The 25,902-nt window shown below is 41.7% G+C and overlaps 1 protein-coding gene and 1 pseudogene across 3 annotated transcripts in view; one reads left to right on the top strand and one right to left on the bottom strand.

Moving 5' to 3' along the window:
- OGT (O-linked N-acetylglucosamine (GlcNAc) transferase) overlaps positions 1-20,581 on the bottom strand; it is a 36,725-nt gene extending 16,144 nt beyond the window's left edge. For 2 of the 3 annotated variants that reach the window (XM_059385832.1, XM_059385835.1), the window contains exons 1-11: positions 20,322-20,581; positions 17,360-17,540; positions 16,249-16,492; positions 8,875-8,943; positions 5,257-5,373; positions 2,605-2,684; positions 1,806-2,001; positions 1,416-1,556; positions 719-819; positions 401-554; positions 209-310 (exon numbers count right to left, since the gene is read on the bottom strand). In XM_059385832.1, coding sequence (XP_059241815.1) covers positions 209-310; positions 401-554; positions 719-819; positions 1,416-1,556; positions 1,806-2,001; positions 2,605-2,684; positions 5,257-5,373; positions 8,875-8,943; positions 16,249-16,492; positions 17,360-17,540; positions 20,322-20,358 — 1,422 coding nt within the window. In that variant the 5' untranslated portion in view covers positions 20,359-20,581. The remainder of the gene's footprint in view (positions 1-208; positions 311-400; positions 555-718; positions 820-1,415; positions 1,557-1,805; positions 2,002-2,604; positions 2,685-5,256; positions 5,374-8,874; positions 8,944-16,248; positions 16,493-17,359; positions 17,541-20,321) is intronic. The other variant, XM_059385833.1, reaches the window with a different exon arrangement.
- A 562-nt stretch (positions 20,582-21,143) lies between these two features.
- On the top strand, positions 21,144-25,054 carry LOC132007099 (suppressor of cytokine signaling 6-like; annotated as a pseudogene).
- The last annotated feature ends 848 nt before the right edge of the window (positions 25,055-25,902 follow it).

Consider the following 25,902-nt stretch of genomic DNA (forward strand, 5'->3'; position numbering starts at 1 on the left):
GGGGGGGGGGGGGGGGGGGAGTTATTTCCCAGAAAACCCTATTCCAAGATTTAACATTTTACATGACTTTGGCCTAATATAACTTCAGATAACCCTTTAGAAAACAGTTCGTTTAAAGGTCTCTGGCCAGGGTTGGATTAATGTGGCACATAACAATTAAAAAGTGATTGCCACACCGAAACCCAATTACTGGCCTGTTATTCTTTACCTGCAGGCAATGAGCCAAGTTACAATAAGCATCAGGAAAATCAGGCTTCAGTTTCAGAGCAGTGCGGTAGGAAGCAATCGCTTCTGGAATATTCCCTGAATCCTAGAAATAAGTAAAGTGGGATGGTTAAAAGTTTTGCTAGAATTAAACATTAGGTGCTTAGATGCATATATTATAATCAACAGTAGTAACCTTATGAATGGAAGCCAAATTGCTGTGGGCATCTGCAAACGCAGGGTTAATCTGAATGGCACGTGTGTAACACTGCAAAGCTCCCTGAACATCCTGCATCTCCTTTAGAGTGTTTCCCATGTTCGAGTAGGCATCAGCAAAGGTAGGACTAATTCTAAAAGAGAAAACGAAGATTTTCTTCTTCTAGTACAAAAAGCTTTAACTCCCTGTAATGTTAGTCTGTGGTTATTAAAAGTCATCTTAACACAAGCCAAATATGCCACAGGCCAAACATTTAAAAATGTAAAAGAAAAAAAAATTAGACAGTGAGGATCTTACCGAATAGCCTCCTTATAATGCATCAGAGCTTCCTGAAGTTTCCCCTGCTGCTGCAGTACACTTGCTAAATTTGAATGAGCAGCAGCAAACTCTGGGAAGACCTACAGAGTCAAGATGACATCCGAGGTTTAAAAAAAACTTCTAAACCAGCAGTAAAAACTTACCACGGTAAGAACTTTGCTCAAGTATCTTTATATCCCTACATTTCTGTCTACCTTCTCCAAGTCTCCTCATTCTTCAAAATCAAGTGACTCAAATTCTACCTCTTCCTTTATTTTTTACCTCTCCTTGTTTCCAAAGGTGAGGAGGTAAGACCTCTCCTCATCCAGCTTATGCCGATTACTCCAGCATCTCTCTTTTCTAAAATCTCGGTCTCTTATTAAGTTCCTACCACAACCACCACCCACCATTACAGCCATCAGGCACTGAAATTATGTACTTATTTGTAACCTCTCTTGAACTGTTAACTCAGTTTAACTTTTCCGTGTAGCTCTACCTGCCCATAAAATAACAAACTCAACATAGGGACTTCCCTGAATGTCACACAAGACTTCATTCATACCTTAGATAATTACTGGTTCAATGAATGATTCAACCACTGCTTTTACAAAAGAGGTGGATGACATGGCAATCTTTAACTGCCTTTCCTCTACTAACACACAGAAAAAAATATCCAGCCACACCACCCTGAACATACTTCCAATGCTTTACGATATAAGCGAACAGCCTCTTCAATGTTTCCCTGTTCTCTTTTGATATTGGCTAGGTTATTCAGAGAGTCTGCATGGGTGGGACACAGCCGGAGAGCTGTATTGTAACAATCTTCTGCTTCGGCAACCTAGAAAATGAAACAAATTATTCAACACCTATACGGAGGAGCACAGAGCCACCACAGATGTTATTCCAACAACTGCTTAATTAAGCCTAATGGCTGAAAATATTCCAGAAAGTAAGTATTTTTGCTATGCTCTCAACCAAAACTTGAAAGTAAAACAATTCACCACTTCGATACTTAATAGCAATAGGTACAGAAACAGCCTTTTAATCCCACCAGGTAACAAAGAAATAGACTGAATAAATGTCTTACACTGCCCTTCTCTTTGAGTGCATTGGCTAGGTTGCAGTAGGCATCAGGGAAATGTGGTTGCAGTTCAATAGCTCGCCTGTAGGTGTCTATTGCCAGATCTATCAGGCCTTGCTCATAGTATACACAAGCCAGGTTGCCATGCACCACTGCATGATTTGGACTCAAGCTTAGGGCACGAAGGTAAGCTGCCACAGCTCTGTAAATAAAAATAAAAAAAAAAAATACAAACACACACACACACACACAATGCAACTAACTTTTAATGGATGCTTTGTTACAATTAATTCAAGCTATACCAAAGTATATCAATTAATTATAATTCATCCTATACTATACTTAACCTCACATCAACATTCCAACTTAATAAAAATGTATTTTTACACTGAAATATTTTCTATTTCCACATAAGAAATCAGCTCTTCCCTAACAAAAAAAAAAAAAAAAAAAAAAAAAAGAGAGAGAGAGAGAGGGGTCAAAAAGTCAGGATTTACTTAGCCTTTGGAATCAGATCAAAGAAATAATTTAGTCTAAAAGATAACCACTTCAACAGGTTTACAATAAACGAAATTTCAAAATAAATTCCCAGTGAGAAGGATAATGGCTTGGACGAAAGCCAGCAATGAAAAGTCAGGCAATAATGCCTCTAAATAAAAGGTAACACAGCAGACATGATGAGGGAAAAGTAACATACTAGAAAAGGAAAATGTCTTTCAATGGACCACTGTTCATCCTTTTAGTCCAAAGACTCAAGTGCCAATACAACACTCAAGAAAATGTATCAAACAGAACATTCTCTCACCTGTCAAATATCCGTGCCTCTTTCAAGACATTTCCTAAATTGATATAAGCATCCAGAAAATTGGGGTCAAGGGTGACAGCCTAAAAATTACAAGACAGCTACTTAGAGACAAGTGAAGATTTCAGATTACACTTGGCAATTACAATTTTTTATTCTGAGATAATTTTAGGCCTCCAATTACATATTCCAGTATAGTTAAATCTTATTTCTTTCACTTAAAAAACAAACCCATATAGGGGTGTCTGGCTGACTCAGTCGGAGCATGCAACTCTTAATCTCAGCATTGTGTGTTTGAGCTCTACACTGGGTAGAGAAATTATGAAACAAACTTTTAAAAACAGTTATTTTAGTACCCACTCATTATTCACAAACCTCAATGTTATCAAAATAACTTGTGTAATGGGAGAGTACAATGTGTCCTGAAGGGAAAAATGTTAAACTGGGTCTGCTCCAATTTTACTGAGCTAAATACTTCTAACGGTGGGCCCAATCTTATTCAAGTTTAATTAGCCTAACTCTTCTAGGAGTGCCTGGCTGGCTCAGTTTGTGCAACATGTGACTCTTGATCTCAGGACTATGGGTTTGAGCCCCATGTTGGGTGTAGAGATTACTTAAAAATAAAATCTTAAAAGTGCGCCCGGGTGGCTTAGTCGGTTAAGTGTTCAACTCTTGATTTTGGCTTAGGTCATGATCTCAGGGTTTTGAGATCAAACCCCACATCAGGCTCTAATGCTGGGCTTGGAGCCTCCTTAAGATTCTCTCCCTCTTTGTCTGCCCCCTCCCCACCTCAAAAAATTAAATGAACAGGGGTGCCTGGGTGGCTCAGTGGGCTAAAGCCTCTGCCTTCGGCTCAGATCATGATCCCAGGGTCCTGGGATTGAGCCCCGCATTGGGCTCTCTGCTCAGCAGAGAGCCTGCTTCCTCCTCTCTCTCTGCCTGCCTCTCTGCCTACTTGTGATCTCTGCCTATCAAATAAATAAATTTTTTTAAAAATTAAATGAATAAAAAATAAAATCTTTTAAAAAAAATCCTAACTCTTCTAAAACATAATAGCAGGAAGAAGCAGCAGCAGGCTCTAACTGAAAAGGGAAATATACAGCTCATTAATAAAGTCTACATACTCAGTAAGACCTTAGTAAGATATGTAATTAGAGCTACACACTCAGTCAGACATAACTTCAAGGAGATACTAACCATTAAATGGTTTTATCCAAATAAATCTCAAGTTGTCTTAAAATATGGCCAGATATAACCAGAGCACGGATTCTCAACCCCGGCCATAACATTAAGAATTCACCTCCTAAAGGGTGCCTGGGCTCTCTCACGTACCAGTTAAATCAGACCCTCTGAAGATGGCACCAGGAATTCCTATCTTTTATAAGCTCCTCACGTGCAACCAAGGTAGAGAACCACCGAGCAAGAGGTAGGTACTCCTATAGTGTAATAAATGCAAACTTTAACTGAAATACTGAAAAGGTAAAGGTAATGAGTAATTGTGAACATATTAAAGAGTCATAAAGAACACTTCCTCTTCTCTTTGCTTCTATCACAAAGTACCTAGTGTCTGGTTACGTCTTCTTTGCTACAGATAAACGCCTAAATCTATTAATGGTAAAACTCTGATTGTATCATTCCTTTTTCATTTACTAGCTGGAACACTGCTATAAATAGAAACTTCCCCCATCAACTACTGGGTTACCCTAAGGTCCAGTTCACACAGAAGGAAGACAAATGCTTTATTCTTCCTACTTTAGTCAGTTTTCAAAATGAATTACTCCTTATCTTCCAAAGGTAACAAATGAATTTCTTCTTATTATATTTAAAAACTCATGAATTTACACACATTTGACAAGTTTCAAATATATCTCAGTTAATATTCCAGCTGATGTTCAAGTCCCATATTTAGCCAGCATGAGCCTCTTCCGGTTGCCTTTTCGAGTCCTCTCGACATACTCTATCAAAGATTCCTTGCTTTCTGGTGTGACAGGGCACTCCAGATTAATTTTGTACATTTCCTACCCCAATCTGGAATCAGCCTTTTGACCAAGAAACCCTGCTTCTTTAAAGTTGCCCTTCTTTAAAAAAGTATTTTTAATTTCTAAAATACATTTTCCATGCAAACCTGGAAACTGCCAGTGGGGTGGGGGGGGCACCTGGCTGGCTCAGTCGATGGAGCCACGAGCAACTCTTGAACCTAGAGTCATGAGTGAGATCAAACCCCACATTGGATGTAGAGATTACTTTAAAAAATAAAATCTTCAGGGGCACCTGGGTGGCTCAATGGGTTAAAGCTCCTACCTTTGGCTCAGGTCATGATCCCAGGGTCCTGGGATCAAGCCCCACATTGGGCTCTCTGCTCAGCAGGGAGCCTGCTTCCTCCTCTCTCTCTTTGCCTGCCTCTCTGCCTACTTGTGATCTCTCTCTCTGTGTCAAATAAATAAATAAAATCTTAAAAATAAATAAATAAAATAAAATCTTCAGAGACAAACAAAACTGGAAACTGCCACATCATATACCATCCAGCAAATGCTATAATGCTGTCAAAGAAACAAAGATTAAGTGACTGATGAAGTAAAGGCCTATTATTTGGTTCTAAGTAAAAACACCCTGCACACATAAGCACTTCCCAAGTACCAATTATTAATGACTAACCTTTTCAAAGTGATGAATTGCAAGCCAAATCTCTCCTTGTGCATTGAAAACACAGCCAAGATTACTCCAAGCTACTGCAAAGTTCGGTTGCGTCTCAATTGCTTTCAAATAACATGCCTTAGGGGGGGTTAATGAAAGAAGATGGGAGGGGAAGGAGGTAAAGGGAAAAGGGAAAATTTGTAAAGGGAAAAAAAAAAGATTGGGGGGGGAAGAAGGTGATATCATTATTCCTTCTCTGACCAGCCAAAAGTGACCCTGCAGCATAGGCTCGCTTGCGCCAAAACTAATGCGCTGCCACAGCTGGCTGCTCCTGCGCCTGCGCCACCAGAACCCAAGTGCAAACCACCATGTTCAGTTCTGCTGACCAACAACCGACCCTTTATTCTGGGACTTATCTGGGAAGTCAGTTGCCTTAATACTCTATGCTGGACTTCTCTTACCTGAACTCCTAAGGGCTTCTGCTAGGTTTTCAAGTCTGCTCTAGAGGGTGACACTCAGAACCAAATTTCCCACCCCATCACCCCCTCACCAGTTTCCCAAAGCATGCCCTACAAAAGGTTACCAGAGCTCACTGGGAAAAAAAAAGATTTCATGATCAAATCAATTAGGCGAACAGAAAACGGGTTTCTTTGCTACAGAACTTGCCTAAGCCTTTAACAGTTTATATGGGACTCCCTCAACTTAGTTGACCATGGAACTCTTGTTTTCCGTGGACATATTACTAGAATGCTACAAAACACACTTTGGGAAACACTGCTCTAAACAATACTGTTCCTGGGGCGCCTGGGTAGCTTAGTGGGTTAAGCCGCTGCCTTCGTCTCAGGTCATGATCTCAGGGTCCTGGGATTGAGCCCCACATTGGGCTCTCTGCTCAGCAGGGAGCCTGCTTCCTCCTCTCTCTCTGCCTGCCTCTCTGCCTGCTTGTCATCTCTCTCTGTCAGATAAATAAATAAAATTTTAAAAAAAATAAAAATAAAAATAAACAATACTGTTCCTCACTCACATCAAAACTATGCTATTGAGGAGAAGAATGTCTTTCTGCCACATCAGGTATAAGAAAGCCAGGCTATCCATCCTCACAATGACCAACTCCCAAGGGGGACCAAAGCTGAAACCTCGTATGACAGGATTGCACCTAGGTTGAGGTCCCTGTAATGCGAGCGCAAACATCGCTTGCGCAACCTAACAGCAACGCACTGCGCGATCGCTGCGAACTGCTGCGCTACATAGAACACCCCTAGACGCAGCAAACGGCCAACCAGATCCATTAATCTACTAGACAGGCCCAGAGAGAATATTTGTTTAATGAGATTAGTTGGACTCGAGGTATGTTAAAACCCAATTTTATCCAAAAAAGGCTACACAATAGGACTGAGGGAGCCAGTCAATCAGATTACTCATCTAGTCAACCGTTCACAGGGGCTCATTTGCACGCATTGCGCATTAACGCTGCGCAGCCTTTGCGCTACTGCAGGGTCACAGCGCATCATCAGAAGAGCAGAATGCTGCAATCCAAACAAAGAAGAAAAAAGGAAAAAAATGAACAACAAGAAGAGTTAGAAGCTTTTACTAGTAAATTATCTCTAATAATTTTTAATATCAATTAACTTTTACTTATCTTTGACAGAATTGTGGCTATAGTATAAAACATTCTCTTACATAACTTGCTCGTAAATAAAATTATTTTAAGCTGTTTCTGAAGCCACAAGACAGAAGATTCAGGCATGGAGGCAAATTGTTTTGCTGTGGCAGTTACAAACCCGTTACCATATTTCTCATCATGTGACTTTTCGGTGCGTTCCTTGCTGGAAGAGGAGGAGGTGTGTGTCTGCCCTAGATCCAGGCCTCGAGCTCCCTTCAGCGAGGCACCTTACGCATGGAATAGGAGGTTTCACCCACCTGAAACCTTCTAAATACAATATCAATGGTGAAAAACCAAAAACAAGAGAGAAAATAAAAACAAGATCATTAGTAAAAGTTCAACAAAGCAATTGAAATTCTTTGGATGTCTATTACATATGGGAATGAGGACAGTCTCAAGTCTGTAACATGGGAAACATGCAGAAGGGAGAGGGTTAATCAGGGCTATTGCATACAGCAGGGATTTTTGCTGGAAGAAAGGCTCTTCGCTTTCTACAAAGACAACTTAATTTTGCTTCCATCTACTAGGAATATGCTGGCTTGAATTTTCAAATGCACTGATTACAAAAGAAATACATTGCATTTCACTCAAGAGTATGTTCTTGTTCACTAAGTTCTCACAAAAACAGAATAAACATTTTTCAAACTAGGTGTCTCCAGAGCTCTGAAATAAAGAAGTCAGCAACCTAAGGCAGGCGCAATGTCTCAGCCTAAACCGATCTCTAAAGCTGCAGTGAAGTGCAATTCATGTTAGCTGTCCGCTTGGTGGGGTGACAATTAATAGGAGCTTATCAAATATTTGTTCTATAAATTACCAATTAGATTTATCAGCTAAGATTGAAATCCATTACAATTCATTAGCTGGAAACCTACATAAAGGTTAATCCAAAGTGTCAGCAGAATTTATGAGCTACGCACTTAAAACTAGTGCCTTTTAACATTAGATGGTGCTGAAAAGCCTTCGCCCTCCCTAGATGAAGCAAACAGACAGCTACGCTGCGCATACACTCCACGCATTAGCATGCGCGTGGGGCTCAGAGCAACAGGTGGGAGTTTCAGAAGCATTCTGGTTTCTCCCCACTCCTCACCCCTGCAGCGCGGTTGCGTAAGGTGGCTTGTAACAAGACAATTTCATTTGTAAATTTAATTTACAATTATACCAAAAGCTTTAATAACCCAACCTGGTGTTCAAATCCATTATTTGGAAACAAAGAATGCTAAAAGCCACCTTTCCACTTTGGCAAGTTTTCTTTCGATCAGTCCATTTCCCAAACAAACCAGCTTTGTCCTTTTTTTTTTCTTTTTTTTTTGAAAGAGGTAGAGTGGGGAGGAACAAAAGAAGGAAGTAAGGAAGAAAAGAAGGTAGACAAATAGGTTTGGAAAAGAGGAAAAAGGAACTTAGGGGAGGGAATAGGGACAAGGGGCAGGATGTTCCAATTATTAATTTGCAATCATTTTAACAGCCTTTCTTCCACTGTAAAAAGGGTAAGGAAGATGAAGGGAGGAAGGTTAAATAAGAATTTTAAATGCCAGTATTACAGGGTAACATTTGGATGAAATTCTTCTCCACTTACAAGCCACAAAGGACTTAGAAGAGCAGCATTTTCAATCGCACCTGCATCATATAGGAGTCTTGAGCCAAATCACAGGCGCTCTGCTTGTCACCAGCAGGCAAGCCTCAGATTTGAAGGAATAGTTACTTATTCCCACATAAGATCATGACGGAGCCCATTGTTACAAAGATGATCTAGCTCAGCAGAAAGGCTCCAAAATGTTCAGGCTCTTGCTTTACCCCCAGACTTAGAACAGATATGCCAAAGCCTGGCCCTGCTCTAGTCTGAGGTGATTCATGCCATCAGTTTTCCTCAGTTTCATAGGACTGTTTTTTGGAGATAGCTCAATGAAGAGTTGAAGACTTGGCAAAAAGTACAAGTTTTCATAACACTGATGTTTCAATGTATTCTATCAAACACCTACCTTGGCTTCTTCCAAGCGACCCAGGGCTTTGAGCAGGTTCCCCAGGTCACTGCGAACACAGTACAAATCCTAGAAACCAGGAGATACTCCTTAATTATACTATAAAAAATACCTTGAAATTACTTTTACGCATCTAAACTTGCTGTCCTTTTATTCTGCCAACTAAAGATACTGCTTGACAAATTACAGAACCACAACCCCACATCCTCAATTCCAAATTCCAAAAAGTTCCAAAAACTTATCTGATGATGAAATCTGACCAGAACTGGCACAAAGCTATTTAGAGAATTCATTGATCCCACTTAGTGTGAATACTCAAACCTCCGCTGCAGAAACATGTAAGTGTTTTACTAGAAGGTACTGCTCCAGACTCACCTGAGAGTTTTATACATGGTATTACCATCTTTTGAAAATCCTAAAAAATTTCAAATTTTGAAATGCATCTGATCCCACCAGTTTCAGATAAGAGACTATGGGCCTTGGAACTGGAAAGTATTATGCTAACTGAAATAAGTCAATAAGAGAAAGACTATAATCTCACTCATATACGGAATTTAAGAAACAAAACAGGGTGCCTGGGTGGCTCAGCGGGTTAAGCCTCTGCCTTCGGCTCAGGTCACGATCTCAGGGTCCTGGGATTGAGCCCAGCATCGGGCTCTCTGCTCAGCAAGGAGCCTGCTTCCCCCTCTCTCTGCCTGCCTCTCTGCCTACTTGTGATCTCTGTCAAATAAATAGATAAAATCTTTTTTATAAAAAGAAACAAAACAGGGGCGCCTGGGTGGCTCAGTGGGTTAAGGCCTCTGCCTTCCGCTCAGGTTATGATCCCAGGGTCCTGGGATCGAGCCCCGCATCGGGCTCTCTGCTAGGCGGAGAGCCTGCTTCTTCCTCTCTCTCTCTGCCTGCCTCTCTGCCTACTTGTAATCTCTGCCTGTCAAATAAATTAAAAAAAAAAATCTTTAAAAGAAACAAAACAGAGGATCATAGAGGAAGAGAGGGAAAAAATATATAGCAAGACAAAATCAGAGCAGGACACAAACCCTAAGAGACTCTTAAACACAGGAAACAAACTGAGTGCTGCCAGAGGGAAGGGGAGGTGGGAGGATGGAGTTATTGGGTGATGGACATTAAGGAGGGCAAGGAGGGCACGTGATGTGATGAGCCCTGGGTATTATGTAAGACTGATGAATCATGAACTCTACCTCTGAAACTATACATTATATGTTAACTGAATTTAAATTTTTAAAATGTAGGGGGAGACTAGGGGCTTTACTGTAGCTCCTCTCCCTAAACGTCAGTCACTTTAAAAAAAAAAAAAAGCACCAAATATTTGTTCAACTATTTTGTTCAAAGGTTATGATGAATCACTCCAGTATCAAGGGCCAAAAATTTTCCATAGTGAAAAAAAGTATTTAGCTGTGACTGGCGATCAGCAAACCTACCCTTGGGCTGTCAGACATATTTAGAAACCTTGACTTCATTTCAGCATTAGACAGAAGGATTATCATCCAACCAAAGCTTCAATCCTGGCACCTGCCACTAGATCACTCATTAGTATTAAGTGCCATTAGAATTGAGTGGGTGAATAATGAAAAGCAGTTGACTCTGCTTTTTTATTAGCAACGCCATTGTGTTGTGAGTCATCTGACTCACCATTCCGTTCATCAGTATAAAAGACTCATCAGAACAGTGAGCTTAAATTTTTTTTTTTTTAAAGATTTTATTTATTATTTATTTGACAGAGAGAGAAATCACAAGTAGGCGGAGAGTCAGGCAGAGAGAGAGAGAGAAGCAGGCTCCCGCTGAGCAAAGAGCCCGATGCGGGGCTCGATCGCAGGACACTGAGATCATGACCTGAGCCGAAGGCAGCGGCTTAATCCACTGAGCCACCCAGGCGCCCCTGAGCTTAAATTTTTATTTGTCCTTGTTTGCCTTTGTCATTCAAATCTACCAGCTAACAAGCACAGACAATGGCAATAGGGAATAAGCTTATCATTTCAAACTGTTCCACAGAGGGGGAAAGAGTCTTATTAAGTCCCAGTAAGAGAAATTTTGCCAATTGTGCCAAAGTATCATCATATACGCTATTCTATGCACAATCGTATTATGGCTTCCAGAATCAGGTGGTTAATTTTACTGACAAACAGCTTTTGTGACTGTATACTATCATCCATCAGGTGAACCAAGTCAGCCAGCAAACAGACTGCCACAGAATAGCCTACAGTTGACCATATTGGGTCAGTTCCATGATCTACCTGATCTGTCCTGTCTGTCCATCAAGCAGTGACTGGTGTTTGGAGAGAGAAGGACTGTCTCCTGTGAACTCACGTACAAAAGGCTAATACTAATCCTTTAAAAAAAAAAAAAGTCACATGTATCATTAGTCTTTTTTTTTTTTAAGATTTTATTTATTTATTTGACAGACAGAGATCACAAGTAGGTGGAGAGACAGGCAGAGTGAGAGAGAGAGGGAAGCAGGCTCCCCGCTGAGCAGAGAGCCCGACGCTGGACTCGATCCCAGGACCCTGAGATCACGACCCAAGCCGAAGGCAGCGGCCTAACCCACTGAGCCACCCAGGCACCCCTGTATCATTAGTCTTATTACAGATTTATCCTCCTCTAATGACTCTAAGCATTTATACTCAGAAATAATGATTCTATAATCTTGCTATCTACTTTGTATAATTTTTCTTCCTAAACTTTAAGGGTTACCCTTCGGTTTGGGCCAACCATTAACTAAACAATCCAATCTGCTCATAAAAGCTCTATTACTACATCTGATTATTGCAATTACTTACCTTTGGACTTTTACCAATTCCTATGTCTCTTCTGAGCCATAATAATCAAAATCTTGCAATAATTCTCCAACAGTGACCCTAATGGGCTATATATTTTAGCCAACTGTTGCATACTTTTACCCTCTAATTTCTATAAACTCTTGGATGGATGCCATCCAAGTGCTGACAGTGCCTACCTATATTTAATAATACCATCTTGATCCATTACAGCATACTAAATCAAGTTAACACAATGCCCACAGTTAAAAACAGATTATCTTCAAGATCACTAGCAGATAATCAACAAGGCAGTTTTAGGAAAAGGTAAAACATCTCATATTAAATATAATACTGAAATCCAAGTCGCCCATTTGGGAATCCAAACGTTTATGCACAAACAGCAGATTTCTAGGAAATCCAAGGATACAAGTATTCTCCCAAAAGTTCAAAACCTAAGACTGCTTCAAAATGAGTAAGCATTTCCTACAGAGGGGCGCCTGAGTGGCTCAGTGCGTTAGAGCCTCTGCCTTTGGCTCAGGTCATGATCTCAGGGTCCTGGGATTGAGTCCCGTATCAGGCTCTCTGCTCAGCAGGGGGCCTGCTCCCCACCTGCCTCTCTGCCCACTTGTGATCTCTCTCTCTCAAATAAATAAATAAAATCTTTAAAAGATAAAAAGAATTTCCTATATAACCACCCCTCCCAAAACAACATTTATTTCCTGCCTTTCTTCCTAGAGCTCCAACCCCTACCCACATCTATCTACCTATCCACACTTACACACATACACATGAAGCAAGAATCAGATTGATAAAAACATACGGTAGTTCTCAATTGCCTCTCTATTTAAATTTAAACTCCTCAGCCTCTACTCTTTCTGAATCTTCAAACTGACTCTCCTCTACTACACTCACTTCTTGTTACTACTTGACTCACCACTTCAGCCAAGGAAGTCTACTTGCTATTTACCTTCCTACAGAATGCTTAGGTTATAAGCACCCACTCAAGAATATCTTCTGATTAATACTCTCTAACAATAATCATCCAAAGAACCTAACGCCCTTTTTCTCTTTGCGGGTCAGGTCCTCTCTCGTATTAGAACCTTCAACTTTTTCTCCCCGGCATATCACCCCAATTCCTAATAAAGCACTGCACACACAATAAGCACTCAAATATTTAAATGTGACATTTGCACAGCAAACATAATAAAAAGCAGAGAGAAACAGAAATATATGGTTTTCCACAGCTTGGCTCACAACAGTAACAAATTACATGACAGTAATGTGATAGGATGCCAGTAGCTCTCAGCATTATGCATCCACAATCAAAGCCAAAGCAATGTTTCAACAACCAACAGAGCTCCTTAGAACAACTCAGGGTTATAGCCATTTTACAAAGGACAATTTTATACGTAATTCATAAAAGCAACTGCTGGGTATGAGGAAACTCTAGTGAACCATCATATAGATTAACCGCTGCAATAGCACCTTTAAATACAATGGACTTGGGGCGCCTGGGTGGCTCAGTGGGTTGAGCCGCTGCCTTCGGCTCAGGTCATGATCTCAGGGTCCTGGGATCGAGTCCCGCGTCGGGCTCTCTGCTCAGCAGGGAGCCTGCTTCCCTCTCTCTCTCTGCCTGCCTCTCTGCCTACTTGTGATCTCTGTCTGTCAAATGGATAAATAAAAAATCTTTAAAAAAAAAAAAATACAATGGACTAAAATGTCAGTGAAATTATTAAATCATCCAACATTACAGAAGACAGTTAAGAACATAAAAATATGAAACAGCTCCAGGTCTTAAAATTTCTATAATCAAGTCACAGAATAACTTCTACCATTAACTAGAAAGGATAAACACTGCTGAAAACAGATTACCAAGAATACTACCATAACATTTTACCTTTTCACTGCTGCAAAACCAAAATAACGTGATTTTAACTATTTTTCATAGGCCAACTACTTCTATGATTCAAGACAACAATGCATTGCTAACAAGAGCACAACTTAGGAACAGACTATAGACTGTCAATACTGAATTGACAAAGGCATTTGACACTAAGCTGAAGTCTAGTTAAGGTTAGATATCCTTCAATAAGTTAAAACATTACTGGTATACTTAAGGTGAAATCATAGCAGTCTGCACAATCCTTTTTTCACTCTTACTGGTGAAGGCACAGAAATAAAGCAGCGACTTCCACTAGTAGAAACAGAACCACATGGGAATTCATAGCTGTTCAGTGCCTTTAAGGAGGTAGTCCCACAATATATTTTAGGACTGTTTTTACTTCTTTGGTAAGGTCCAACAACAAGCTTTCTGTTAACAGGTTAGATACTGAAAAACACGGTTCTGTCTCCCACTTTAGTCTTCCCTTCTCCTTTAGGTTTTCTACTCTTGTAGTTTGGTATCAGGTCAGCAGCAATGACTGCTCTGCTACACACGTAAACAAGTGAAAACCTGAGCCAAGGGGATCAGAGTTCAAGATGTGGAACCACAGCTATATAAGAGGACAAAAGTGAGTTTATACTCAATCAACAAGAGAAGGGCAGAACCAACCCTGATTAATACAGGGTACGAAGTTACTGTGAAAACTAGGTGCACAAGTGAACTCTGAGCCCTGGCTCTGAAGAACAGGGTCCAAGCCCCAGTGGCAGTACAGGGCTCCCCCCATAATTTCTTGTGTAAACTAGCCAATAAAAATCATAAAAAGCCATGCAAATCTACATATCCTTTCAGAATACTCAATGCATGTAAGAAGTTAGTTTCACTGACTACCTCCAAGAAGAGTCACTGGGAGACTTTTCACTGTATCCATACAAAAAGCAATGAAAAAATAATAATAAATATTAAACTCTTAAAATTAACTGGAAAAATAATCATTAACAGATGTCATAATGAAAAGTGATTTCAGATCTTTTGCACAAACTACTAAATTAAGCTGCAGTTTCCAAACCTGTAAAATAGGGATTAAGGGATAGTAGGATACAATCAATGGTTTTCAAACTGTACTCAACAGCTGCCTTGAGCGATGGGTGGCCTCTGGGCACATCATCCCTTTTTTAATCTTTTATTTCTTCTCTCTTCTGTGTTTACTTTCAAGATATTCAAGCTCAAAAGAAATGAACAAAGAAAAAAAACCTGACTCTTAAATACAGAGAACAAAGTGGTGGCTGGGGGGGGTGGAATTGGCGAAGGGGATTAAGATACACTTATTGTGAGGAGCACTGAGTAATGTATAGAATTGCTGAGTCACTATACTATACACCTTAAACTAATATAACACTGTATGTTAATGTTATGTGACTTTTTTTTAAAAAGACAGTTACCAAGAGGAAAATAATTATATTCAGGCTCAGGTTTTAATATCTTACTTCTCCATTACTGACTGTGTGATCCCAAGAAAGTTACAGGACCCGACTCTCCCGACTCTCTCTTTTAACTGGTAAAACTGGCAATAATACTATCTACTTCAAAGGATCATAAGCATTAAGACCAATATCTGAAACAACTGGCACAGTATTTGAGCTCATAGCAGATTTTCAATAAATGGTAGCTAACATAATTAACTTAACTAACATAAATAACTTCCACACTTGTTGCAAAACTAAATGTAGACCACTTAGCTTGGTTATGTACCCTTCATTTTTTCTGGAGACCTACACTCCTTCTATCATTACCTCTTAAGTTTATATCTATCTGTAGTTCTTTCTTAACTACATCCAAAGTTCTGAGGGCCAGTCTTACTTTTTTTTATCAATCTTTCAGAGACCCTACCTAACTCAATGTGAACTTAAATGTCTGCCAGCTGGGCCTCACTTGTCCGCCAGAGAACATCAGCAATTTAGCCCCCCAAATTTAAAGATTTTATTTATTTGTCAGAGAGAGAGAGAGCGAGCAAGCACAGGCAGACAGAATGTCAGGCAGAGGCAGAGGGAGAAGCAGGCTCCCCGCCGAGCAAGGAGCCTGATGCGGGACTTGATCCCAGGACGCTGGGACCATGACCTGAGCCAAAGGGAGCTGCTTAATCAACTGAGCCACCCAGGCGTCCCAAGCCCCCCAAATTTAAAAACTAATCAAAAACCTGGCTTGGATGCTATTGCCTCAATTCTACCATTTGTAATTATGTTGAACAAAAACAGAATAAGCTACTGAGGAACACATTTCCCAGCCTAGTTTTCATGTCACTGACCCACACAATAGCGTCCTGTTATAACTATTTCCTATTACAGATTAAGGCCCTTCATCCAGTATGCCTTGAAAATCAATTAACTGTTACAAATACCTATCAGAACATATCCAAATTTAATCAAAACAACCCCCCCAAATGTCATATGTTCTGCATTTTTACAGTCATTATAAAAATAGGTGTAGAACTTCTTGCAATAAGGGTAATTTTTATGCTTTTTAAATGTAACTTGCTAGATAAAACTAATTTTTTAAAACATAATACAGATCCAGTCCAAGCAATTTCACCATTTTAAGTCATCAAACATTTCTAACTCTTAACTTCATTCCATCCAAAAACCTATTTAATGTCTGAAGTAGCAGGCTATTTCCCTGTGGGCTTTTGTAAAGGGAAATAATAACCATTAAAATGTTACTCACAGGATTGTACTGAAGAGCAGAGACGTAAGCTTGTACTGCCCCTTCCATGTCACCTGCTGCTACCAATGCGGCTGCCAGGTTAATATAACCATCGATGAAATCTGGTTTGAGACGCAGTGCGTGCCGATAGTGCTCAATTGCTTCCTGTAACTGCCCTCTTTCCTTGTACACGTTCCCCAAATTCGAATAGGCTTCTGCCAGAAGGGGGTTCTGTTTAATTGCCAGAGTGCTAAAGTGAGCAGATCTGGAAAAAGCGAAAAGTGTTGATACATGGGTATGCGTGTCACAGAGAGAAGGTATGGCCCACACGCACTCAGTTTCTGAAGCTCCTGTGCTATTATTACTGCTGACTGTGTAACAAGACAGTATCTTTCAACTACTGTAGGGTAGGAAATATTTTGGAAATCAAAGTTTTCCAAAAGTAGAGGGATCCCCGACTTCAAGTTGGAATCCTTTTTTCTTGTGAGACAAAATTTTTACCAAAGTCTTATCAAACTGCCACACTGTAAAGACATGAACACTAAGATCAAGAATGAAAATGCTATGGGCATGACCCTTATTTCCATTTGTTGATTAAAATGTAATGACATTCATCTTTTAATGTCTAAATAAGCCAGAATGGCAATTTATTAAAAGGGTAAGATAGATTCTTCCCTTTTGATTAATTCAACTGATGAGCTAAAAGTAGCGTATCATAACAATTTGTGCATCTGCAACTTGAACCACATATGCACCTCCTACCACAGCAACATACACCATCATTTCTGAGCATTTCCATTCCTCAAACTGACAAAGCTTACAAAGGTGAGACAGGATGCTCAGATGGAATAAATTATTCTTAGTATACCTGAAGAGAGTTAAGAAGGCAGATGTAGGTGGGAAAATCTAGAAAAGGTCCCTAGTCATACTGAGAATATAAACACCACAACGAAAGAAAGGAGAAAAACTGGCAGCTGGGCATGTCCCAAGTGGGCAAAAGAGCAGATGTGCGTTGGTGGCTTAGTTGAAACCCAGTACTGGGAAAATTTCAAGTTCAAATATTTAAGTATCATTTTTTTAAGCTCAGCACCCAGAGGCAGCAATCACCAGCAGGTATCCCCACATCTCCTACCTGTCCAGCCTTCGACACTGGAAGTGTATAGATGAAAGTAATAAAAGCACACCAGTATTGTCTGGCTCTTGTCTCCAGAGCTGCATGCAGTGTCTCTCAGCTGCCTCAAAATCTCCTGCCTGATATTCTCGATGTGCCAACTCAGCTAACCCTTGGAAGGAAAGCATACGTTTCGTTGGTTCTGGAGAATCATCAAAACATTTGAGGGAAGGAGGGGGGAAAACAAAAAGTTAGAAATGCAAACAAAAAAATGTAAAAATATGGTATATTAAACTCAAAGATGAAAACGCTTGAAACTATGTAAAGCACTAGAGTGTTCTGCACTAATTTATACCTCCACGTTAACATCAGGTGCAGAATTGGCATTTTTAGAATTCACCATTAACTTTTCTTTCCCAGACCAGATAGAAACATTTACTTCCAAATAAGATTATTTTTATGAACAAAAATACTTTGTACTTTTAAATCATAAGACAGAGGTAGCATCTAAAGAGTCACCAAACATTATCCCCTGTCTTAGTTAACATACAGAAACAAAATATACAACATGATTTGCAAGGTCACAAAGATTTAATGTCAGAACCACCTACTGGAAACTTAATAAACACTCTGTCCATGTTTCAAGTTGCATTTGTGGGGGGTGGGATACTGGTAACAATCTCTCTCTTCAACTGACTGGGAGCACCACCTGTGTTTTTAACTCTTGAAATTACAAGAATGTATTGGTAATTTCTCTACTTTGTTTTTTATTAAGGGATACACTTGAAACCAGCACTAAGGGGGGAAACCTTAAAAGCCAAGGTGCTATTTTTAAAACAGCTGATAAACAACATGAATTAGTCTCTTAGGAGCCAAAATATTTAAAGGGGTCATCAAACCTTTTAAGTTAAGAACCAAGACTATATTGCTCCTCTATTCCCAATTCACAATGGAGACCAAGTTAGCTAAATCCCACCCATACTGGTTTAAAACTAGCATTTTCCAAGAGCTCTGACACTGACTAAAGGATTAAGACATTGCAAACAACCCTAAATAAACCAAGCAGTTACCTACAACTGCAATGATTTTTAGGAAGAATGGGGAAATGCTCAAATATAAGACCATTCGATAAAGTAGGGCAGAATGAGTAACAAATGAAAGCACTGTGTAAGTGACTTAATTCAGATACATAAAGGGTACAGCTAAAGCCCAGAGAGGGGGAGAGAAACAACCACAGACTGCCTGTCTCAACTGTAAACAATTCCTTAAACAATGATACATTACTAGGAATTTGATCATGGCACTTTCATTAGGAGGTTGGAATGGGAAACCATGTACAAATTACTTCAATTCTACCAAGGTCACAGTGACAAGCTCAAATTTGAGCCTTGTACCCCAACCCTTAGAGCTGGCAAGTGATCCATATACTCAGGAAAGCAAAGTAAATTTCCTGACAGAACATAAAGCTGACCACTACACAATAGCAGAGACATGCATCCAAATCTGGGTGAGGTGGTATCTCAAGTAGAAACTAGTGAAATAATGACATTTTAGACAAGTCTCTGGAACTTCCTAGCCCCTCATTTCAACACACTATCAACTTTCAAAGCCCCTTTATCTGCTAATATTAACACTTGAAATGACAACTTCCTCAAAGTAACACAGAAAAGGGCAAGCTCATACAGACTCTTACATCTTTTAAAATCCCTGGAAAGAAGGGAAACGCTGATCACGAGATCCCACTACCCACAATCATACGGATTAAGATCAACGAAGGATTCTATTACTTCCTGCACAATGTCCAAAAATAATAAAACCCTTGACACATCTCAACTGAGAAACAACAAAATAACCTCGTGGGAAACCTTAGAACCGCAGCTCAGTTTACCCCCCTTCCGCCCCAAATAGCCTCAATATGGAAAGGCAGCTGAAGGACACTCCTATAATTTGGTCCTCTTATTTTTAGTACCGAATGCTCTCGACTGAATTGTCTAAAAGGGCAACCGCCTTGCACTTGTGCAGCTACACTCCAGTTGCTTTACAAACTCTTCAAGCAAGGATGAAAACTTAAAAAAAATACACACCCTATGAATAAAGAGACACTAAGCTAAAGAATGGGGATGGAAGACCCAGAGGCGGCGGCGGAGGAATACACGGAGAAAGTAACACAAAGCAGGAATTCGGCGGGCAGGGTGGTCAACGCCAAAGCACCCGCACCAGGGTGGTTTCTCCCCGAGGGTAGGAAGTGGACCGCAGGGCTGGCAACCTCGCGAAGGGAAGGGTGTGGTTCCCCGCGGGAGGGGAGGGAAGATGGGATCGGAAATCCAGGCTGGGGGCAGCGGGTGGAATTGGGCGATGGCAACAGGAACCCCTGGAAATTTCCAATCTAAACCGGGGCCGCTCGACCGAAACACCACCAAAAAGGCGCTGCCCAGCGGGGTGCTGCTCAGTAGCCCCTCTTCTCGAGGTTACTTACAGCACACCAAGGAGCTTCTGCTTGTCCTCGGGTGATGCAAAGTGAGGACATGATTACATTGGAATGGCACCCCCGCCCTAGATTGACAGAGAAGAACCAAATCTGGCTAAGGGGAAAGGGCTGGAGGGGGAAGAGAAGGGGGCGGTGGGCTGAATTCGGGGAGAAAACGACTGCGAAGGAGAGTGAAAGGGCAGGGATTCCAATGCAGTCCATTCTGAGACGTTCTAAGCGCGCACGTGTGGCAGAGGCGTCCCGAGAGAGTCAGCAGCTAGAAAATTTATGGGGTTAAAAAGGCAAAAAAATGGAAGCAGAAAGCAAGCAAGAAAAGAGGAAATGTTCGAGGAGCGGACAGCAGAAAACCCGAACAGATGCCGGTAGACGACGAAAAGCTCAGCAATGCCACTAATGTAATGGGGATGGCTAGGGGTAAGGAAGGGAGTGATGAGAGGTCGAGGACGGCGCGAGACCCCGACGGGGCGTCTGCCAAGGTAGAACGGACACCGGTACCTGTGCTGTCGGCCACGTTGCCCACGGAAGACGCCATCTGGAGCTTCTTGAAGGAGAACGAGAGGAGGGTAATTGACCCGCTGCCGCCACTACTGGCAAGAATGTTTCTAGAGGTAGTAAAAAGAGGGCGGCAGCCGTACCAGTGTTTTGGCAGGCTTAAGCGGCGGCAGCAGTTACAGGCTTCGAACCTTAGGAACTCTGGTTGGCCATCTACCTCTCACGGTCTTGAAATGGCGGCGACGGCTCCTCGGCCGAAACAACACGGGCCGGAACTACTTTCTGTTACAATCAAGTACCAGCGCGGAAGTAGCGCGGTAACCAGCGCTACCGACAAAATGACTATAATCAAAGTCGCTGGCTCCTCTGTAACCTTCCGCCCAGGGCCCATTGCGACAAACACGATTGTGTCGAGAGCGCATGCGAGCAACCCTGTCAACCCTACTCGCGCTTAGGGCACCGGCTGGGGCAGGAGCCGCCAAGTTTTTCAATAGCGAAGCGGAGGGTTAAAAAGAAATCCGTCTACACGACGGATACATTTTTGTCGGAGTTGTGCGGTCTGTTACCTAGCCGGTAGTGAAGGTTTTTGGTACCAATGCCAGAGGAGTCTAAAAAATTCCATCAACTTTATTCGTGTAAAAATTGATAGTTACAAGGTTGATGGATCAATCTGAGCAAGTGAATTTAAAGGTTTCTATTTCAAATACTGAGCTGTTGTTCAAAACGATGGCGGAGAAGGTTATAATTGGAACGAGTCTCAATTCTGATTCCACCCACTGATCTCAGCACTTTGGATGAAAGACATTGATACTCTCACCGGGCCGAATGAACCTGAACATCTCAGATCGTAGGCATACAGTTCAAAATTTCAAAATCGTTTTGGTGTGCAGCGTAGTTCTGCCCACGGTCTTCGGGCAAATGCTTCATAACTCGGGACATGCTGAGAGTTTGCATTCCAAAAGGAACCATAAAAATGTTAAAGATGATTCATATTCGTCAAAATTCTTGACTCTCTTCTGAATTGTAACTTCACTTCCCCCAGATAGCTTTGCAGATCCTAACAATCGATGATTACATTTAGCTCAAGGCAGCTCAACAATGACATTAATTCACTTGCCATCTACCTAAAACCACACATCCAGATTGAGTCTGAATTGCTTCCACTTCCCTGAACAAATCAACCCTTATGATCGTCCTGTAGTTTCAAGTCCATTGTTCCGATATTTTGTAACATTGGTATTAATTTATATCTCCTTGTTGAAAGGATTTGAGTTACCTTGTCACATCAGCAAGAAATTTTTATAAGCCCATGGAGGCAACAAGTTGGATCTCTCAGAGCTTTTTTATTTCAAAAAGTCATCCTTGATCTAAGAAAACAGGTCAGTGAATTTCTTCAAAACGTTTCTACTGCCTTGTCATTTGACTATAAAAAAAAAAAAAAACCTAAGCCTTCAAGTTCTGCTTCAATTTCTTCAGCACAGTTCATAAACTGTTAATTATGGATATGAGTGCAGAGAAAATTCATGCTGATAATTTCTTCCATCACATCTGATGATTAATAGTCACATGCAATGAAAAAGACCAAGTTCAATCCACAGACTCTCTCTGGAAATTGGGTACCAACCTCTTCCAACCTCTTCTCTCAGATTCGGTTAACTGGGTAAACGTTTTCTATCCGTTCTCATTACAGGTGCCCCATCTGTGGCAAATAAACTCAGCTTTTCAGCTTTTAGAACAGACTTCTCAGATTCCACTGGCAGATGTTTAGGCCTTGCTGATTAGCAGGTGCTAGCTAATTAAGTAAAACTCTTTTTGTTATTCAATGTTAGGTCATGTTCCCTGTGAGGCAGGCTATTGGGCTTATCCCTACTTGTGATCTAAGTTTCCTTATCCCGAGAGAGAGAGAGGAGTCAGAGGATATTATGATACATTTTGCTGCTGTGAGAGGCTGGATGGTGAGACTCACAGTGCTTCAATCAGGAAAAATCCCAGCTGAAGTCTCAAGAACCTGCTCCAGGTACCTTCCGGGCATAGCACCTGGAAGGTTTCGTCTGAAGGACTCGCTAATGGGACAAACACACCGTCTTTGGCCAATCAAGTAAACATTTCCTAGCACATCCCTTTGTGCAAGGCACGGTGGGGGGCACGGCAATCGGCAAGAGATCTTCGCCCCCGGGGAACTTGAAGCCCAGTTAGGCAGACACAAAAAGCCACTGGAGCATAAAACAAGAGTATTAGGTGCTAGAATATGTGAAGGTCTATAACTATCTGGAGAGAGAACGGTCTCTTCAGGCTGGAGGCCTGACCTGGGCATGGAAGAGGTTTTTTGTGTATTCTCGTTCACCCTGATTTCTGGCTATTTTTTCCCTCCCTTTCAGGGGCAGTGAATCTAAATTCAGAATCGTCTGAAATAAATCAGCCCCGTTTTCCACCCGAACCCCAAACTTTGCCTGCATGCTAACATCGCTAATGACGTATTCGGGTTTTGTTACCGTGCAGCGAATTGCCACCAGTTAGTTTCGCGGCTTCCAGCCGCACGCATTTCGCAGCCTTCGTGCCGGCTTTGGCAGAGGGAGCGGGAGTCACGCTCCCGCCGCCGCCACCACCCGCCGCGCTGCTGCGGCTGGAAAATGGCTCCAAGGGTTAAACGAAGCTGGAGAAACACACGTGGATGGATGCCGCACCGCAGGGTTCTCCGGCTGTTCGGGAATAACATTCCAGAGAGGGACTGAGCCCTGGGGGATTAGAGAACGCGTCATCACGAAGAAAAGTAGTCTTAAAACCTTCCAGAAATCTTTGAACCTGAATAAAAGTAAACGAGCTCCTGACTTCATGATAGACCATAAGCATCCCTAAGCCAGTGTTTGGAAACCACGATTCCTTGTTTGGTAGCTGCTAAGGGAGGGATATGACCGGCTGTGCTATCAACGGTGGGGATGAAAAAGATGGAAAAAATAGATCAAAGAGTCAAAGCTTAATGGGCACATGAAAAAGGCTACTTTCTACAGAACAAAAGCAAAAAGACAAGGGGAGCACACCCTCCGCCAGATGAGGATACCTTTTCCTCTCCTCAGCACCTAGAGTCTTGAAAGATGTGAGAGCTCAGAGGCCAATGAGGTCCACTTCCCTTAGCAATCATGACTGTATAGTCCTACCCTGTGGCCTCTGGACCCACGAATGCTAGAAGAGAGGTGTATCAAAATGGAGAAGGCGAGAGTCACGACTTTGGTTCCTTCCTCCAATCCAAGTCCAGAACGGAAGGATGTTTTTTGCTATTGGTGGTGGGTTGTTTTTTTTTTTAAGATTTTATTTATTTATTTGACAGGTCACAAGTAGGCAGAGAGGCAGGCAGAGAGAGAGGGGGAAGCAGGCTCCCCACCAAGCAGAGAGCCCGATTCGGGGCTCGATTTCAGGACCCTGGGATCATGACCTGAACCGAAGGCAGAGGTTTTAACCCACTGAGCCACCCAGGTGCCCCACGCAAGGATGTTTGAAAAGATTTTCAGTCTTCAGCCCAGCACTGTGTGCCAAGAGCAAGATAATTCATAAAGGAGCTCGGAATCCCAGAATGGAGACTTGCAATGTCTCCTCAATGAACACGTGTCTGTAGTTAGTGGACATACACCTCAGTACTGCATTTGGTATTCTGGATCCTTCCAATGGAAGTTCCAGCACTGCCTTCTAAAGTGTTTGGGGGAGGGACAGGGGGAAGCTTTCTCTGAAAATGGAAGTCAGGTAGACCAGGGCCCTACAGTCATTGCCCCCAGGGATCTTTGGGGATCAGTCTGTGAATGGCTTGTTGACACCATAGTCATCACATTGCAGAGTCCAAGAACAAGACATGATGATGTCCCCCCACGCTCACCATTGCTGACTCCAGGGCAGAATAATCAAATCCAAAGGAACTTCAGTGGACTCACGGCCACAGATGTCCTTGTGTCTAAAATTATGGGCTATCGGGGTGCCTGGGGGGCTCAGTCGGTTAAGCATCTGCCTTCAGCTCAGGTCATGACCCCAGGGTCCTGGTTTCAAGCCCCATGTCAGCAGGGAGAGGGGGTCCCTACTCAGTGGGAAGTCGGCTTCTGCTTCTCCCTCTGTTGCTTCCCCCACCAGTGCACTCTCCCTCTCTCTCTCAAATAATTTTTTTTAAATCCTTAAAAAATAAAATCAAATTATGTGCTATCATTTGAATTTTGATCCTGACTCTGCTCCTGGGGTTGCAAGAGTTTATGACTCAATGAAAAGTAGTGGTCTTATGGTTGTGACAAGCCTTATAAAGATGATACTGGGAACCAGTCACATGCTGGGAAGCAGAAGGAAATCTAGTAAATGTGCCAGATGGTTCCTTTCTTGTTCTGGATAGTTCTGATGACTGTTATCTTTTAAGCTGGAGCTTTTGCTCCCATGGTAAAAACACTTCACACTAGAACTGGGCTCTCAAACGGTAGGTTTCACTTTGATGAACAATCAGATGTGGATAGACAATTCCTGATCTAATTAAACATTCAACCAGGGACTCTAAAAACAGAGCTTTGTGTTGTTATTCAGGGCCTTCGTTGCCTAAATTGCTATTCAACCGGTCAGACTTACCAGTTGAATATCATGATTTCATGCAGGTGCTTTCTTTGTAATACCTGTCTCATTTTATTATGTTTCTGTACACCAGAAGAGACTTAATTCAAAACCTGCCTTTGCTGAATAAAATGAAGGATTAGTGACAAGAGCAGCATTCATGAAAATGAGGAGAACTCTGCATCCTGCACTTTGAGTTCAAGAAAAAAAAATGAAATACAGTTTGCAAACTTGCATTGCTATTAAAACCTTCTGCAGGGGCTCCTGGGTGGCTCAGTGGATTAAGCTGCTGCCTTTGGCTCAGGTCATGATCTCAGGGTCATGTGATCGAGCCCCGAATTGGGCTTTCTGCTCAGCAGGGAGTCTGCTTCCTCCTCTCGTTCTCTGCCTGCCTCTCTGCCTGCTTGTCATCTCTCTCTGTCAAATAAATAAATAAAATATTTAAAAAAAATAAAAAACCTTCTGCAGCTACAACTCTCAGAGTTTTTGATGAAAAGAGTAATCAATTTGTTTAGGGGTGGGGAAGTGTTAGCGAGGTGTCCTGAGTTTGCTTTTGGTTCTTTAAAATGGAAAGTCTTGGGGCACCTGGGTGGCTCAGTGGGTTAAGCCTCTGCCTTCGGCTCAGGTCATGACCCTAGGGTCCTGGGATCAGGCCTTGAGTCGGGCTCTCTGCTCAGCAGGGAGCCTGCTTCCCTCTCTCTCTCTGCCTGCTTCTCTGCCTACTTGTGATCTCTGTCAAATGAATAAATGAAATCTTTAAAAAAATTTTAAAAATAAAATGGAAAGTCTTGAGGTTTTAGAAGTGTGAATTATCTTCCATCATGGACCAAAAAAAAAAAAAAAAAAATCACCACGTGAATTAGCAGATTCTCCTTAATCCACCACCCCCCACCATCCTGCACTGCTGTCTACTGTGATTTCTATGCATTGAGAGCACATTGCACGTGTATTCAACCCACAGTAAAGCTGAATGAAAGTTTGGGGTTAAAAATTGTTTTCTCCTTAAATGGCC

The sequence above is a fragment of the Mustela nigripes genome, chromosome X (assembly GCF_022355385.1).
Source record: "Mustela nigripes isolate SB6536 chromosome X, MUSNIG.SB6536, whole genome shotgun sequence".
In the NCBI taxonomy this organism is placed as follows: domain Eukaryota; kingdom Metazoa; phylum Chordata; class Mammalia; order Carnivora; family Mustelidae; genus Mustela; species Mustela nigripes.